At 40.9% G+C, this 17,096-nt stretch overlaps 1 protein-coding gene across 1 annotated transcript; it reads left to right on the top strand.

The window, feature by feature from the left end:
* The first annotated feature begins 2,728 nt into the window (after positions 1–2,728).
* LOC119415057 (adenylate cyclase type 1-like) lies at positions 2,729–16,799 on the top strand. Its single transcript, XM_037682191.1, is given in 16 exon segments — positions 2,729–2,827; positions 3,143–3,301; positions 4,144–4,285; positions 5,218–5,373; positions 8,631–8,828; positions 9,028–9,125; positions 9,243–9,327; positions 10,608–10,697; positions 10,798–11,069; positions 11,760–11,886; positions 12,315–12,476; positions 12,564–12,710; positions 12,802–12,900; positions 14,641–14,755; positions 14,845–14,969; positions 16,378–16,799. Coding segments are annotated over 16 exon segments (2,421 nt in total). The 5' UTR covers positions 2,729–2,798; the 3' UTR covers positions 16,795–16,799.
* The last annotated feature ends 297 nt before the right edge of the window (positions 16,800–17,096 follow it).

Here is a 17,096-nt window from a genome sequence, read left to right on the forward strand (position 1 = left end):
AGAGACGGAAAAATAAGATGCGTTTTTTTTACTTGGAGAAATTAAATTATTTGGTGATGGTGATGGATCTAGAAAATCAAATTGGGAGGCATGTCTAAAAATGAAAAGGAGGAACCCGTTACCAAAATGTGCTGCAAAACTGCAGGGAGCTGCAAATTGGTGACCAGAGCTCGATCATTTATTATTTTAATTTCAATTGCTGCACTCATGACCAGTTGGTAATAAAACTAAATAACCTATAAGTACCATTTTATCAACAAATGTATTTTTTCTCAATGTCTTTTATTCCCACAAGATATAAACACAGTGTATTGACAAATCATTAAACCCTATTGCCCCAGTCTTTGCCCTGGTTAAGTACAAAACACTTGTGCTGTAAATATAAGGTTAAAGCCACGAGTTTGTTGGTTTTGTTCAGTGCAAAAAATAAATAAAGAAATAGAAAGGAAAATGAGAAAAATAAGTTCTGGCAGTAGTTTCATATACACACAAAGATGACAAAGTACAAACATTCCAACTCTGGCCTTGTTTTAAAAAAATGGTATTTACCTGATTTTTACATTTTCTTTTAATTCAGCTTTTTTTTTTTTTGTCATTTTGTTTTGAAGTTGCACAATACATCTTCTGGAACGTTGTAAAACACTATTTAGAATGCATTGACAGCAGCTCAGTCCATAAGGCATGATAAAAGAAACAAAGAAGCAAGTCATTTTTTATTGTCATTCGCATCCCATGTGGTACATGAGGTGGAACGAAATTATATAATCAAGGTCCCAGTTACATCCAACAATAGCAAAAATGTAAAGTGTAAAATGAACAAAAGTATATAAGTATCTAAGATGTACACTAAGATTTACGCTAAACAAATGCCAAACGGTACAATAAAGGATCTAAGATATACGCTAAACACTAATGATGTAAAACAATACGGCGGATCAACAGCAGCCTGAACATGAGTCTGAGGAGAGCAGATGGGTATGAATGAATACAGCAGCATGAGATAATCAGCAGCATGAGATCAGCAGCATGGATAATCAGCAGCAAAGCTAAGTCACATATCGCCAAATTAAAGTGGCATTACAGTGATTTTTTTTTTTTCTTACAGTGATTTTCCTGGTTAGGGATTCATGAGTCTAACAGCTTCAGGGTAGAAGTTGTTCCTAAGTCTAGTGGTTCTACACTTAATGCTCTGCAACCTTCTGCCTAAGGGGAGCAAGGCAAAAAGTCTGTGCTGGGTGAGTGGGGTCCTTCATGATGCAGGTGGCCCTCTTCCTGCATCTGGAGGTGTCCCAGACCAGCTCGTCTCATCCGCCTGAGGAAGTAGAGTCTCTGATGAGCTTTTTTGATCAGGCTGGTGGTGTTGTTGCTCCAGATGAGGTTGTCATTCATGTGTACACCCAAGTACTTGTACCTGTAACTGGAGATCACTTCCACTACAGATCCTCTCATGTTCGTGTTGTAGGGGGGTAGGTGTGTTTGCTCTGTCTGAAATCCACGACCATCTCCTTTGTCTTCTTCACATTGATGTGAAGGTTGTTCTTCCTGCACCAGCTCTCCAGGTGTTTCACCTCCTGCCTATAGCTGGACTCATCATTGTTTGAGATGCATCCCACCAACGCTGTAACAAAGTTCATGCTCAACCATCCAGGTATCATCTGCAAACTTTACAATATGACAGCCTGGATGGGTAGGTGCACAGTCATATGTGAACAGAGTGAACAGGAGGGGGCTCAACACACAGCCCTGAGGGGAGCCAATGCTGAAGGTTATGGTGGAGAAGGAGAAGTTGTGGATCCTCACAGACTGTTGTCTGTTTGTTAAGAAGCCCAGGACCCATTTGCAAATGGAGGGGCTTAGTCCTAGTGTGAGTAATTTATCTATCAGGGTCTGGGGAATCATGGAGTTGAAGGCAGACGTGAAGTCCACAAAGAACATACGGACGTAGGAGTTCTGCTGCTCCAGGTGGGTGAGAGCAGTGTGGACCACAGAGGAGATGGCATCCTCTGTTGATTGATTCTCGCAATATGCGTACTGAAGAGGGTCCTCGTTGATGTTGATGGTTGTTCTGATGTGGGTCATGACCAGTTTTCAAAGCATTTAGCGACTATCGGGGTGAGAACTACTGGCCGGTAGTCATTCAGACCACTCCCTGTAGAGCTCTTTGGGAGTGGGATGATGGTAGCAGTCTTCAGACAGGTGGAAACTGTCGCCAGGGTGAGGGAGGAGGTAAAGATGTTGGCCAGCAACTTGCAGAGCTGATTGGCAGAATCTTTCAGCACCCTCCCCAGGTTGTTGTCTGGGCCAGTTGCTTTGTTTGGATTAATCCTCTTGAAGGTCTTCCTTATTTCTGCTGAGGTCACGCTGAAGAACTCCTCTTCTGGTGGTGAGGTGAGTCTGGTGCTGGGTGGTCTGTTTGAGTCTTCAAAGTGGGCATAGAACCTGTTAAGAGCATCAAGCAGATGTGACTGTACTTTGGCTAAATGTTTTAAGGTTGCCTGTGTTTGGTTTGTCTGTCTTGCCTTTTTTTTTTTTGGACTTGAATTTAAGGCTTTTAGCCTGGAACACTTCTGGGTGAAAGCAGAGAAACCCTGGAGAGTTTAAAAAATATCTACTACTGTCCAACATTTCTTGCACCCTGATCTTTCCTTTTCAATAGGAGATAGCAACTTGTCTTTTCTGTCTTTCTCTCTGATTAACAGGAGAACCACTGTCGCAGGATCAAGATCCTGGGGGACTGTTATTACTGTGTTTCTGGACTGACTCAACCCAAGACGGACCATGCTCACTGCTGTGTGGAAATGGGTCTAGACATGATTGACACCATAACGTGAGTGCTGTTTTTAATTAGCAATTGTCTGGATTCATGTGTGACCTTAGAACATTTTCAAGTCAAGTCTCCACACATGCACTGAAAGCCTGATAGCAAAACATTAGACACTTACACTTGTTCAAGCAAAGAACATGTCTGACTAGTATTTATCTCCACATCTTGAGAGATATCCACTTAAGAAGGAGTCTTATGTGTTTTAAATCTAAGATTTTCTTTGTAGTTTGTATTTATGCATAAAGATGCTAAAACCACAACCTTGATTATGATACTGGTGAACATATGCTGTTGTCCCCAATTCTACGGTTCCTGCAGGTCAGTAGCAGAGGCCACAGAAGTAAACCTTAACATGCGTGTGGGCTTGCACACGGGACGAGTGCTGTGTGGAGTGCTGGGCCTCAGGAAGTGGCAGTATGATGTGTGGTCAAATGATGTGACGCTGGCCAATGTGATGGAAGCAGGAGGACTACCGGGGTCAGTGTTAAATTTTGTACAGACGTGAGAGCCTCAAAACCTTTGGGTGCTATTCTGCTGCTTTGGAAAGATAACATGACTAACTGATCAGGCAATTTACTATTAAACCTCTGTCTTCATTCTGAATGGTTTTAGGATGTCTTGCTATTTTTCACAAAGTTTTGGTAAACTGCTTGTTGTTGCTATTACAGATTTGCACATTTGAAATTTCTGCTTGATAAAAAAGAATCTCCAGACTAAAGGCAACTTTATATCCCACAAAAAATAAATAAATAAAATAAAACATCTGCTGAGCTAACTAAGACACATCAAATGTCTTTCCCAATCCTTGTGCTTTCTTCTGTTATTTGAAGACTTCATCATGCAACACATTTGCATATTTTTTTCCAAAGTGAACTAGTTTAATGTGCATTAAACAGACTGAGCAGCTGTCCTGCATTCTGCCACTCTTGGCCAATCAAATGACTCATCCAAGCAAAGGGAGCTTCTTGAGAGGGGCCTCAGAAACAGGAAGCATTTTAAACAGTAGGTGGCAAGCCCAAAACATGGTTAAAAGAAAGATGTGTTGTTTTTGTACACAAGAACCTGTAAACTTGATCTTGAGAATTCTGAGTGGAGGAAAGAGCTAGTAATTTGGCTCTTGAGGATACAAACAGAAAACAAATAAAATATTTAATTATACTTGAACTATTTTGCGCTGACTGCTTGAGAAACTGGAAAGAACAAAAAGATCTACCGGTACTTATTATGATGGCATAAACCAGCCAGAGCAGGAATTCAGGGCTTGTTTTGCCACATTTCTTTCTGCCTATGCATTAAGCTCACCTTGTTGTGTACCACAGGAAGGTTCACATCACCAGATCAACGCTCGAGTGCCTAAATGGAGATTATGAGGTGGAGCCTGGAAATGGTCACGAAAGGAATGCCTTCCTTCAAAAGCATGAAATAGAAACTTTCTTTATTGTGCCATCTCACCGACGAAAGGTACCTTATGTTAGGGAATCCTACTGTAACACTAAATATTTAGTTGTTTTATTATTATTATTATTTTGTAGAGCTTATAATATGAACACTAGTAAAGCATATGCAGAATGCTGAGCTTTATTAATGAATGACTGCTTGATGAAGTCAGAGTGGGCTGTTTGAAAAGTAGTAATTATTTCTGCCAAGATTAACAAACGTCAGCTATAGAAGGACCACAGCACTCAGCTTTATATGATAAAAGATACACACATATGTTGTTGAACTATTTTTTTTTTCTGACCTGTAATGAATTGGGTTTTAAAGAGGTAAAAACCTAAATAAATCTAAATTTGACTGAATCAACAAACTTCCATTTTGAAGTGGGAGTTTTTCATTTCAGTTCGTTTCCCTGTGGTTGCTTTTCTTTTTCTTCCCTCTGCTCGTTATTTTCAGCAGCAGGTTTTACATTACGCGTGATAAGATTTGCATGTAGGTTCACTGGTTTCACGTGTGAACCTCTGAGATCCACTGTACTTTTCTTAGCAATGTAAAAGATTTCCTTAGTCTTCTTAATTTAGCTGATGGTTCAACTTCATCAAAGATATGCCCACACTGCAGCTGCTTCTCCTGCAGGGACATACCTCAAACAGAGAATATAGATTTTGCTACAAATGACACACTCAAAGCCTTTAACGTACACTTAATCTTTATCACTTTCTGAATCATCTTCAGGGTCCTGAAATGATATAAATAGCCTCAGGGATTACCCTACCTCCTTTCAAGCACATTCTACTTAATTTCTCTAGCTTAATACCAATGTTTGCATGTGTGTGCACGTGCATGTATATACTCCAAATTCTGTGCATGAGTTATAAAGTTATATATCTGTATATAACATATATTTTGCTGTGTGGTGCACTTATCACTCGTTCCCATTTCTTATCTGGTGACAGATATTCCCAGGATTGATTCTTTCGGATATAAAGCCTGCCAAAAAAATGAAGTTCAAAACTGTGTGCTACTTACTGGTGCAGCTCATGCACTGCAGGAAGATGTTCAAGGCTGAGATTCCCTTCTCCAATGTCATGAACTGCGAGGACGGTGACAAGGTATTGAGTCTTGTGTGTGTGCGTTGAAGGTTTTGTGTTTGTTCGTGCTGTGATTCGCTAAAAGACTCGCCAGCTAGAGTTTCCTGGAAAATCTATTGTGTCTTGTATGATTTATTGTTTGCTTGCACTGTTGGTCTCTCTGCCTGAGTCTAACATAACATTTACCCCAACAAACCAGGCACTGTCAATGAAACTGGCAATCTGCCCAACTCGTAAGGAACTCATTGACCTTGAGTGTCTGTTAAAAAAAAAAAACCTGTGTACACTTCAATGTCATTTTAACTCAGTGTTGTTAGCTTACACTATGTACCAATGTGTCTCTTTCTGGTGGAAAAGGGTGAGTGATCTTGTAAAGTATCCACTTGGTGGTAACTTCTGAGTCATATTAAACACATTTGTGCAGAGTAAAGTGACATCAGAATCAGAATACTTTTATAATCCTTGCACAGTGAAGTACAACAAAATTAATTTCCGTACAGCCATCCTAAAGGTGGACAAAAGTGTACAGGGGGCTGCAGCTTCTAAAACGTGCTTTCCCTGTTTCTTAGATAAGAAAAATGGAAAAAAAAAACATAAGGAGAGAGGTATAAAAAAAAAGATCTCTCACACCGTGTCCTTGACAGGGCATGGTTTGAGGCATTAAAAAACTACCACAGCAAAGCAACATAAATAGACATAATATGTATGCGTGTGGAGTGGGTAGGGGGTGAGGGTCCCAGCATGGCCTCCAGGTGAGCAACACAGTCCTTGGCACCTTTGCATCTCCTAGGTTGCTGCACCAGGGGAGGCGAGGGAGGCCATTGGAGGCATTGAGTTTGAGGGAAGGTCATAGCACAGCACAGTCCAGAGACCTCCCCCTAACCATAGTCCTGATAAGAGGTGTTTGTTTATCAGCCAGCTCAGTTGAGCTCTGTCACAGGTCCACGACCTTGGGGAAGAGAGGGGGTGGGGAGGGGGACAAAGCATCTTTGTTTCCATAACATCCAAGGAGAAATTTGAGATAGTTCACCTTCCAAGGCCAGGTCCAGATTCAGATGTCAACATTGTTTTGGGTCAGGCTGATCTCATAAATGTCTGTGTCTGCCTTAACAGTCTCACTAGTACATTCTCTCATGGTACCTCCAAACAGCCAAATTTGATTACTTACGCCAAGTCGAGCTTACAATTTCTCCAAGATTTATTCCTTCCAACCGTTCATGGCCACTGCCAGAAAGTTCCACAGTACTGATAAGGATCAGCCGGCTCAGCTTTGATACAGCACCACATATAGTTCACACAGAGTCTGAGTGCTGCCAAGCTCAGCACATTCTCCACATTCTAGGCAGCTTAAACAGCTGCTGATGTTTCTGAATTTGTCGACAATCCAGATTTCCACCAATTCCAAACTGTAAAATCCAGTTATCATAGATTCAATTATGTTTCCGTCGAATTAAGAGGGTTCTCCTTCACCCTGACTACCTGTTGAGAAAAAATTGATCAATTTCATTGAGAGACCAGCTGATCAAGTCCTTGGTTGCAATTCAGACAGTACACAAAAAAGGAGTCCTGAAAAAGGTTCACAAGACAAAGAGCAAAGCAGGGATGGAGCAGAGGACACAGTTGCCTTCGAGAGCAAGCAAGAAAAGTGTTAATACAAGACATGTTAAAACAATGCCATTTACAGGTCAACAGAAATACTAAAAATTTCCTGGAGAAACATTGACAGGGACTGCCATGTGGCGACCATTTAACAATTTAGTTTCGACTGTACTATATGTTGGGGTTCGGTCTCAGCTACTGCCAAACCAAATTTCAACTTAATATGGCCAAAAAAAACAAAAAAAAAAGCTTTATGGTCATTTTTTCTTGTAAGCTATGATGACCATCTTGGATTTTTGATTTGGATGCAGCATGTGATGTAGAATGTTCTCAGTTACAATCAAACCAAATTTTAGCTCAATAGTTTAAAGAATGACTGAGTAAGAGTCAATTTTGACATTCTCAGATAGCTGTGGCAGCCATCTTGAACGAAAATAGCTCCAAAAATTAATCAGTGTTTTGTTCATGGACCTCTCCACTCTAGGTCATGTGACCTCACTATGGCAGTTAGAGGCCATTAAAAGATCCATCAGGCATTTTCTATGAGAAAATGGCATATTTGTTTACAAATTACGTTGCCATGGTAACTCAAAAACACTAATAAAAGTACCGAAGTAGCGCACATCACGATGCCGAGCCGGTCATTTTGATACAGTATAATATTTGTGGGGGTACATGTTGCGGTTCAGGCCCCATTAAAGTTGAAGGAAGAGCAAGACCCTTTTCAGGTGGATAAAAATAGGTGGCTGCCATATAGGCAGTCCCCAATAAATGCAGTTTTGTTGTTGCTGTTAGAGATGTGGTTGTGCTACTGAGTTCATCCATCCCTTATCTTTTTACCCACTTCTTCCTTATCGGGTCACAGGGTTCACTGGTGCCCATATCCAGCAGTCACTGTGCGAGGGGCGGGGGACACCCTGGACAGGTCGCAAGTCCAACACAGGGCTACTGAGTTCATTGTGAAAATGCAAAATCAGCAGCAGCATCTGCAGGCAACTCTGTTACATTCTTACAAGTAACCCTAAACAAATAAATGGTGGTAGAAACATGGTAAAATGGGGAACACAACAGAAAAATAGGGAAACAGTTAGACAAGACTAGACAAAAATAAGGGTTAGGGCAATGAGACATATGTAGCACGAGAGGAACGAATGACGTAAATGTGATATTAAAGTGTTAAAAGATGCAGAATATAAGAAGTACAGTTGTAGACACAAGAAATAACATAATTAAAGCTAGATTTTACAGAAACAGGCAGAGGAGGAACATGACAGAGGTAGTTGTACACAACCGTCATGAACTCCTAAAAAGTCTGATGATCTTTACTTACTCCCCACCCCCACACATGTTGAGCTAAGCTGCAAAGTTCAAGAAGCATGCTCATTTACACGTACACAAATCTGCACACACAGACACACACCAACTACGTCATGTAATGTGGCTTTGCTCCACTGTTTTGCAAAGCTGCTCATTTTGCCTGCTGAAGACACTTACACATTTGATGATGAAGTTAAGTATGAAGGCAATGCTCTAATTTAAAAGTATAATCAGCTGCTCGTGCTTACTGTTGACTCTTCTTCGCCCTCATTCCTAATATGATAATATCGAAGCAGTCCAGAGAATAAAGAGTGCAGCAGTGCAGTTATATTAATAAAGATTTTTATGTCACCCCTTTCCAGCGGAGGGCCATGCGTACAGCTCCACAGAAGCTGAGGAACCACAACAATGCTAACCAGGCTAACGTGATCCAGAGCAGTCCCAGAACCAGGGTCAACCGCTACATTGGTCGGCTGATCGAGGCCCGCCAGACCGAGTCGGACACAGCAGACCTCAACTTCCTCACACTCATGTATAAGTGCTCTGAGCGCGAGCAGAAGGTAAAATATTGACACAACATGTGCCTATTCCCTGATTAGCTGACCTTTTAATCCTTGATGAGTGAGTAGGATTAAATAAACTTAGCATTAAAGGATGGCTCGAAACTTTTGCATATTTAAGTTTCTTGAAAAGGTTAAAGTGAGTGAATGATGCAAATATGTAATATTTTGTTATTGAATCCTCTCTTTTTTTTTATAGTACCACCAGGTTCCTGATGAGTACTTCACCAGCGCAGTGGTCCTCTCTCTGATCCTAGCTGCCTTGTTTGGCCTTGTTTATCTTCTCATCATACCCCAGTATGTACACCAGTTGATATTCTGGTTATTAATGCTATTGTCATTGTTTTATAGATATTCTGTATTTATTTCTTTTATACTAATTCCTCCATTTTTCTTTCTGTTTTGTAAACTCAGGGGCACAGTGGTACTTGTCCTCCTCGTCTTCTGCATCTGCTTCCTAGTTACTTGTATTATGTACCTCCATATTACTAGAATACAGGTAAAAACAGATTCTTTTTCCAACTTGATTGATTTTCTGTATCCACATCAGGGCTTAATTTGAGCCGGATCCTGCAGGAACAGGATCCGGGAACTCTCTTATGTTGACAGGGTGCGTTCCGGTAACTATTTGCTCGGTTCCAGTAATGCTCATGTTTACTAATAATAAAGTTATGAACAAATATGACTGCCTTGAATTAATAAAACTCCTTTTGGATATATAAACTGACAAAAAATTACATAAACACTCATTTTAAACACAACAGCCACTTACGAGCTTCTTAATATCATATACAAGCTGCCCCTTCAAGTAAGCATTTCAGCTTCTACACTTAAAAAAATCTCTGCCCCTAAAAGTCCAAAGTCATTGTGCAATTTTATTAAAAAACTCAAAAATACAATGAAACAGCCCAACTAAACTGCAACTCAGTTTGACAGTTTAAATGGATCATTAATACAATTTTTGATTATGTATTAAAAATACAACAAGAGAAATGTTTGATGTTTATTATACAGATCACGGCGTTAATTTGTCAAAATAACAGCGATCAAAATGTCAAAAAGACAGTCCAATTTACTTTCATAAAAAAAAAAAGGCTTCTCGTTGTCCTTAGTTGGACAACCGAGAATTGAAGCACCTGAAGGCAGTGTCAATCGAGACTAGAGCAGGAGCGAGCGAGTGGTGGGGGTGAATGCCGAGATAACCAGGCAGTCGTATGCAGGCAGACCCCCACAGGCAGCCGTCATGAACAGACGGAGGAGGTACCTGGAGGTTTCACATGTGGAGTTAGACAACAACGAGCAGGATGAGCAGTTCAGCGGAGAAGAGTCGGGCTCGGAACCGTCAAGTAAGGAGGAGTGTTGGGGTAGGATGCTTGACAGAAATGAAGTGTTTACAAACGCAGGTAAATGTAGATGTTGACCAACCCATGAAAATACACCAAAATGCAGTAAATAGCATTTACTTATTCAAAATTTTCTGGACACTCACCCCCACCACTCGCTTGCTCCTGTCTCAATTGTCCAGTCCCGATTGCCACTGCCTTAAAGTGCTTCAATTTGCGGTTGTCCAACTAAGGACAATGAAAAGCCTTTTTTTAATGAAAGTAAATTTAACCCCAAAACCCGGCCCACCCGCTATTTGTGTTTCGGCATCGATCAGTTTATAAATTAAGCCCTGATCAGCATGTATAGAATGCTTCACGGTTCAGATGATAAATATATAAATTTGTATTCCTCATGCTGTTTCTGATCATTACCCTCCCTGGCTTTGTCTGTCAGTGTTTTCCAGGGTGCCTGACCATTCAGATTCGTACAGCTCTCTGTATTCTCATAGTGCTCTTAATCTACGCTGTGGCCCAGGCCTGTGTTGTAAGTCTCTAAAGCATCGTTACTGTTAGAGTCCACATTCAATGTTGAAAATGTTTTGTTTGAAACTGGTAGGACATCTCTGTATGTTTGCCTTTGTCAGGTGGGCTGTATGCCCTGGTGGTGGGGTAGTGCCAATACAAACAGCTCCATCGTCATCATCGATGTGGACAGCGAAGCTAACCGCACCATGACGGAGATGCCCTGTGACGGGGCCCGCTATGCCTTCCTCTCCTGTGTGGTGGGCACCCTCACCTTGGCACTTTTCCTGCGTATCTCTTGGCTGCCAAAGATGGCGCTGATGCTCCTTGTAGGGGTGCTGTATGTCACCGTGCTGGAGCTCAGCGGCTTTCGCAAGACTGCAGGGTGAGGGCCGTGACACAGCATGAAAACGCACACTTTAGATTTCTGTTATTTCATAAAGGTGCATGACATCACTTTGCATTAAAGTTTAAACCAGGTAGGATGTGTTGTCATGCAGGCATCATGCAGACGGATGCAAGCGTCGAGCAGTCATCCTTTATGTTTGTTTAAAACAGAAACGCAGACTGGTAAACAGGAGCTCGAACATTTACAGTACATGTGCTGAGATGTATGTGTGTAGAGGAGTTGTTGCTTGTCTTCAGCCCACACACTCTTTCATTTCCACCCTTTGAAGGAGCACACATGCTTATTAGCTCCAAATCAGAAGCCTGAAAGGACAATGTGGGCTGGATGATGGGAGCATGTTAGCTCTGCTCAAGAGCATGGCTAATGTTATTAGAGCTCGGAGTAAAAAATTATTGTCGTGATTTTTGCTTTTGAGTTTATCATTAAAAGTTCAGTTTGTTTCAATGCAAGTGATGCTTCGTGTTGTGTTTAATGAAGTGGCAAAATGCTTTTTTTTTTTAAATCTCCAAAAAATGTTGTTTTTCTCTTGATATTGTCTTTCAAATAGTTTTGTTTTTTTTACTTGACTCATGTTCTTCCTCGACGCTGTGGTGGGTCCCGTCCACCCTCACATGTTGTTTTCGTTGTGGTCTGCTCTATTGCTGACTTCTGTGTGTGTGTGTGTCTTTTCCACAGTGGGGGGTCCTTCCACATCCGGGGCTACGAGCCCATCCTGTCTCTGTTGCTCTTTGTCAGTGCGCTGGCCCTCCACTCCAGGCAACTTGACCTCAAACTGCGCTTGGACTTCCTTTGGGCTGTGCAGGTCTGTAAGTTTGCACTGATGTGTCTGTTCAAGCATGAAAAGGCTGTGGATGTTGAGATGCTTGAATCTTACATTTGTAAAACAAGCTTTAGCGGGAATGCTGCCACTTCAGATCTGATATATTGGGTTAAGTGAGGAGGATGTAACTATATAAGCTGCCAGCAGCCTCTTTCTTGGCAAAAACAAGTGCAAGAAGCTAATTTTGGCCTTGTTTTGTGCAGGACTAAGCATGCCACATACTGGGACAGAAGCACAAAATCTAAATTTTAAACAGTTTACCTTTTAACTAGAAGCATAATTATTCTTCTGTTCAGTTGTGACACTTGAGTTGAAGTCTCTGAAGGTTTTTTACTGACTCCATGTGGTGAAAAAGTGGAACAAGCTGTGGTGCTCCCAGCCTTTATTTTAATATTTTGCTTTGCCTTCAGGCAGAGGAGGAAAGGGACGGGATGGAGAAAGTAAAGCTGGACAATCGGAGGATCCTCTTCAATCTACTGCCTGCCCACGTGGCTCAGCACTTCTTAATGTCAAACCCTAGAAACATGGTGAGCCACGCTAACAAACAGGCAGGCAGTCAGACAGACAAACAGGTAGATAAAAAAGGCAGCAGACAAAAGTTAGGAGAACTTCCGAGGACATCTTTTGTTTATTTCACCGTTTACTTTGTTTCCTGTTAGGATCTGTATTATCAGTCCTACGCTCAAGTCGGTGTCCTATTTGCCTCAATCCCGAACTTTAATGATTTCTACATTGAACTGGACGGCAACAACATGGGAGTGGAGTGCCTGAGGCTGCTGAATGAAATCATCGCTGACTTTGATGAGGTCTGATTCTCTGCTTCATATTGTGCATTATCTGTTGTCGTTTGAATGCAGTTTGCACCTTGGTGTTTGTTAAACTGAACGTGTCTTGCAGCTCATGGATAAGGAATGCTACAAAGACATTGAGAAAATCAAAACCATTGGCAGCACATACATGGCAGCCGTGGGACTCGTCCCCACTGTTGGAAACAAGGTGGCTTTCCTTTTCTGTTTGTTTGACTGTTTTTTACTTGCATAAAATTATGAGCATTATGGGAATCATTAGTGAACCTTTTAAAGTAATAGTTCTCATACTTTGAAGAGGAGCTTTGTGGATAAGTTTTGAGCAATCATTCAATATCTGATCTGTTGTAGGTCAATTTAATAGTGAGCTGATGGCTAGTCCGACAAATACACCTTCTTACTGTACTGCTTGCGTCTTACAATTTCAAAACTCTTAATGCAAAAGTTATTTTATGAACCTTTGCAACACGGTCAATTTAGTATTTCATGGTCACTCCAGCAGAATCATTAGAGTATATTTCTACCAGAAGTGTCTGAGGCTGATTTGCAACAGCTAACTTCTAATTTGATTTAAAATGTCCTGATTCATGCTCAGTAATCCAGGTAGATGGATCTAACAAGGTTGAGTCAGGTCCTCTGGATGGATTCTTCTTTGTTGAAGCGTTTTTGTCTTTTGTCCAAAAGTCTTCTTCAGTCTTCATTTAGTCTTCAGACTGAAGAAGTCCTTTGGATAAAAGATGAAACATTTCAATAAAGAAGAATGCATAAAGAGGACCTGACTCAACCTTGTAAATGATCATTTGATTACTTTTTGCTTGCAAAAAATGGTAGTGTCTCAATACAGATTATGGTATAAGTATCAGGCTCAAACAAAAACTTTGCAATATTTCCATCCGATACCAATTTTATGTTTTGTCACATAATTTTCTTTTCCACATCACAAGTAACAAAGGCCAATAAATAAAAATATGACTGTTGTTTGGAAATGTTTTGGAAAAAGCATAGGTGATGTTAAGACAGCAGACTGTTTGCTAATCTCAATAAAATATACAGTATTTCTAAAGTCATTGAGTAATGTTTAAGTACTGACTCATTAAGTACTCTCTGTCGGTACTTAGTATCAGCAAGTGCCCAAACTAAAGAACCTGGACTTCTACTTCTACTTGTACTTGACCTGAAAAAAATAGATAAATGACACCCCCTACTAAACAACTGAATTTTATCTAAATCATCATGTAAAATTGACTGAAGTGTGAAGGTTTATTTAAAAAAATAAGGTTTTGCATGGATCATGATGACATTTTTGAGACTGAATTTGTTTAAAGACGGCAGTAATCTGTTTTGGTTTGAACCTGATTAAGACAAGCCACTAGTTTATTAGTCTGGTCATAGTTAAACATCCATCCATTCATTATCTTTACCCACTTCTTCCACTTTGGGTCATGGGGGTTGCCGATGCCCATGTCCAGCCATCACTGTGTGAGGGGCGGGGTACACCCTGGACAGGTCTCCAGTCCATTACAGGGAAGCATAGAGATAAATGAGACAAACAACCATTCACTCTCTCATTCACACCTTGAGACAATTTAGTTAAAAATCATTCTAACATGCATGTTTTTGGTCTGTGGGAGGAAATCGGAGTACCTGTAGAAAATCCATGCATGCACAGAGAGAACATGCAAGCTCCACCCAGAAAGGTTCCCGGACCGGGATTTGAACCAGGGTAACCTGCTTGCTGAGAGGCAGCAGCTCTACCAGTTGTGCCACCGTGCTGCCCTAATTAAACATTATATCTCTAAATTAAAATCATTTAATGAGTCATCTAAAGCAGATAAGATATTAATTGATCATAAACTTTCCACAAATCCCCACTTCAGAAGATTTGTGTTTAACTGTGTAGATCCTTTCTAACTACTTCTCTCGTCTCAAGGAGAAAAAATTGGTTTATGACCACGTGAGCACATTAGCAGACTACGCCATCGAAATGTTTGACGTCTTGGATGAAATCAACTACCAATCATACAACGAGTTTGTCCTGAGAGTGGGTGAGTTCACCTGCAAAAGAGATGTAATCTGGCACAGAGAAATGCCAATGTAATTAGATCTGTCTTAATGTTTGTGTTAATTTGGACAGGTATCAATGTGGGTCCAGTAGTTGCAGGGGTGATTGGTGCACGGAGGCCTCAGTATGACATCTGGGGTAACACGGTCAATGTGGCGAGTCGGATGGACAGCACTGGTGTTCCAGGAAAAATACAGGTGGTTAGAACATCGACAGCTCCAAATGAGACAACCCTAACATAAGATTTTACATCAGGTTTTGTCAATTAAAATCTACCTTAAGAGCTGTAACATAGTTGTGAAAGTATGATTTTTGACAACCATGTCATTAATTGAGCCAAAACAATTGGGTTAATGCAGGGGCGATTCTAGTATCTGAACTTTAGGGGTGCTTAGCCCCCAGTACTTACGATGGCACTTGGCTTGAACAACATAGTGGCCACTGACTTCAGAAGCATTCATAATGTGGAGGGGACACACTGGGGGGGGAGTCCCCCCCCCCCAGAACATTTTGAATAAAGTACAAAGTAGATGTCATTTCCTGCATTCTGGTGTATTTTAACCTGTTGTTAAACATCTATGTTTATCCACATAACTAAACACTTGATTCAATAAGAAGATTCATAAAGAAGTAGCGCTAAGCTAGCAGCTTGCGATACAGATGTGCTAGCTAAGACGCTACAGACGTAATACTCTGCTGTACACATCCTAATAAACACTTTGTACAAAATCAGTTTAGTGTTAACTGATCGTAAGAAACAAATACTAAACTTATGCAACCAGAAGTTGCAACATATATCTACATACAGAACACACAAAATAAAGTACAAGCATTTAATTTAAACATTAAGCATACAACGTAACTATGACAGAAAATTGAGGATTTACTTGAAGTTACCTTTGTACAGATGAACATGTGGTACTTCCTGTTTATCACTGTCATAGCAATGAGGTCGGCTGCAGGGCTTTATCAACTTTTACATTTTTACAGGCTCAGTTTAGGTTTTAGAAATGGAATAAACTGTATTTCACCCTCAAAATCAGGATTATTCAACTAAACTGCTCAGGGGGGCACAGTTACTGAAAGCAGCAGCTCAGAGGCCGGACATCCAACAATTAAAGTCATCATGTAAATAAATCAAGTATTACAATGATCTGTTAACTTTTTAATTTGTTAAGTTTGTTGCATTGAATCATAAATACAACCAACAGAACCCAAACCTAGAACCGTAAAACAAACAAACAAACAAAAAATATATATACATACATACATATATATATATACATTTTTTAACCTTGTTTTTCAGGAGTGCTGAGTTAAAAATTTAGGATTGCTTGAGCACCCCCAAAAAATAAGTTAAAATCGCCACTGGATGAATGTGAGAAAAGTTTCAAAGGATAGTTGTATCCAGTGAAAATAAACTATAGTGTTCCTTAGCATTGTCTCTTCATAGCCTGTGTACAACCTTGAAGATAGAGTTAACAGCTTTGCAGCTTTTAAATAATAACAATAATAATAATAAAGCAAGTTTATAGCTTAAAATGTTAAGTTCCCCCCAGTAAGTGTCAAATTAAACTTTTCTAATGTTTCTCTTTCATTTTCCAGGTCACTGAGGAGGTTTATCGGCTACTGAACACCAACTATGACCTGGTCTGCCGTGGCAAGGTCAGCGTAAAAGGCAAAGGTGAGATGTTGACTTACTTCCTGGAAGGGAAGGTGCAGGGCATTGGCACAGCAACCACTTCATCAGTGATGCGTTCTGCCAGCTTAGCACGCCGCATCCACTCCTGTGGCAAGACCAGCGTCCCAACCAATCTGGGCAGCGTCTCCTCCGCTGCCAGCCTGAGCGTGGCTCACACGAGCACAGCCAGCAATGTTCAGATTAACATTGGCAACAGCCAAGCGACAAGCCTGCCCTCTTCCTGCGTGCCTGCAGTGGGTGAGGAGGAAGATGAAGAGGACATAGAGGTGACGCAGATCCAAATCGAGGCTGTGGCAGCCATTGCAGATGCAGCAGTCTAAGAAGATGGACGAGACTGTCTCAAATGCAACAGGAGCACCTGCAGTGGCCAGGCCTGCCCAGGAATTTACTATAAATCCTGACTATACCGGCACAACCCAGGATGTGCTCATTCAGGACGTAATCCTCCTGAGACACGAAGTGATGGTGTTGGACAATCACACTTGCTTTTAGAGATTTTTTTTCACTGCTCGCCACTTTTCATAAATGAGATGTGGGGAGAAGAAAGGTGAACCCAGAATCTGAACTCTTCTTTAAGCATCTTTGTAACAGATGATTAGATTTGTGGCGTTCTCGGGTTCTT

Source organism: Nematolebias whitei, chromosome 9 (assembly GCF_014905685.2).
Source record: "Nematolebias whitei isolate Nwh7 chromosome 9, NemWhi1, whole genome shotgun sequence".
NCBI lineage: Eukaryota > Metazoa > Chordata > Actinopteri > Cyprinodontiformes > Rivulidae > Nematolebias > Nematolebias whitei.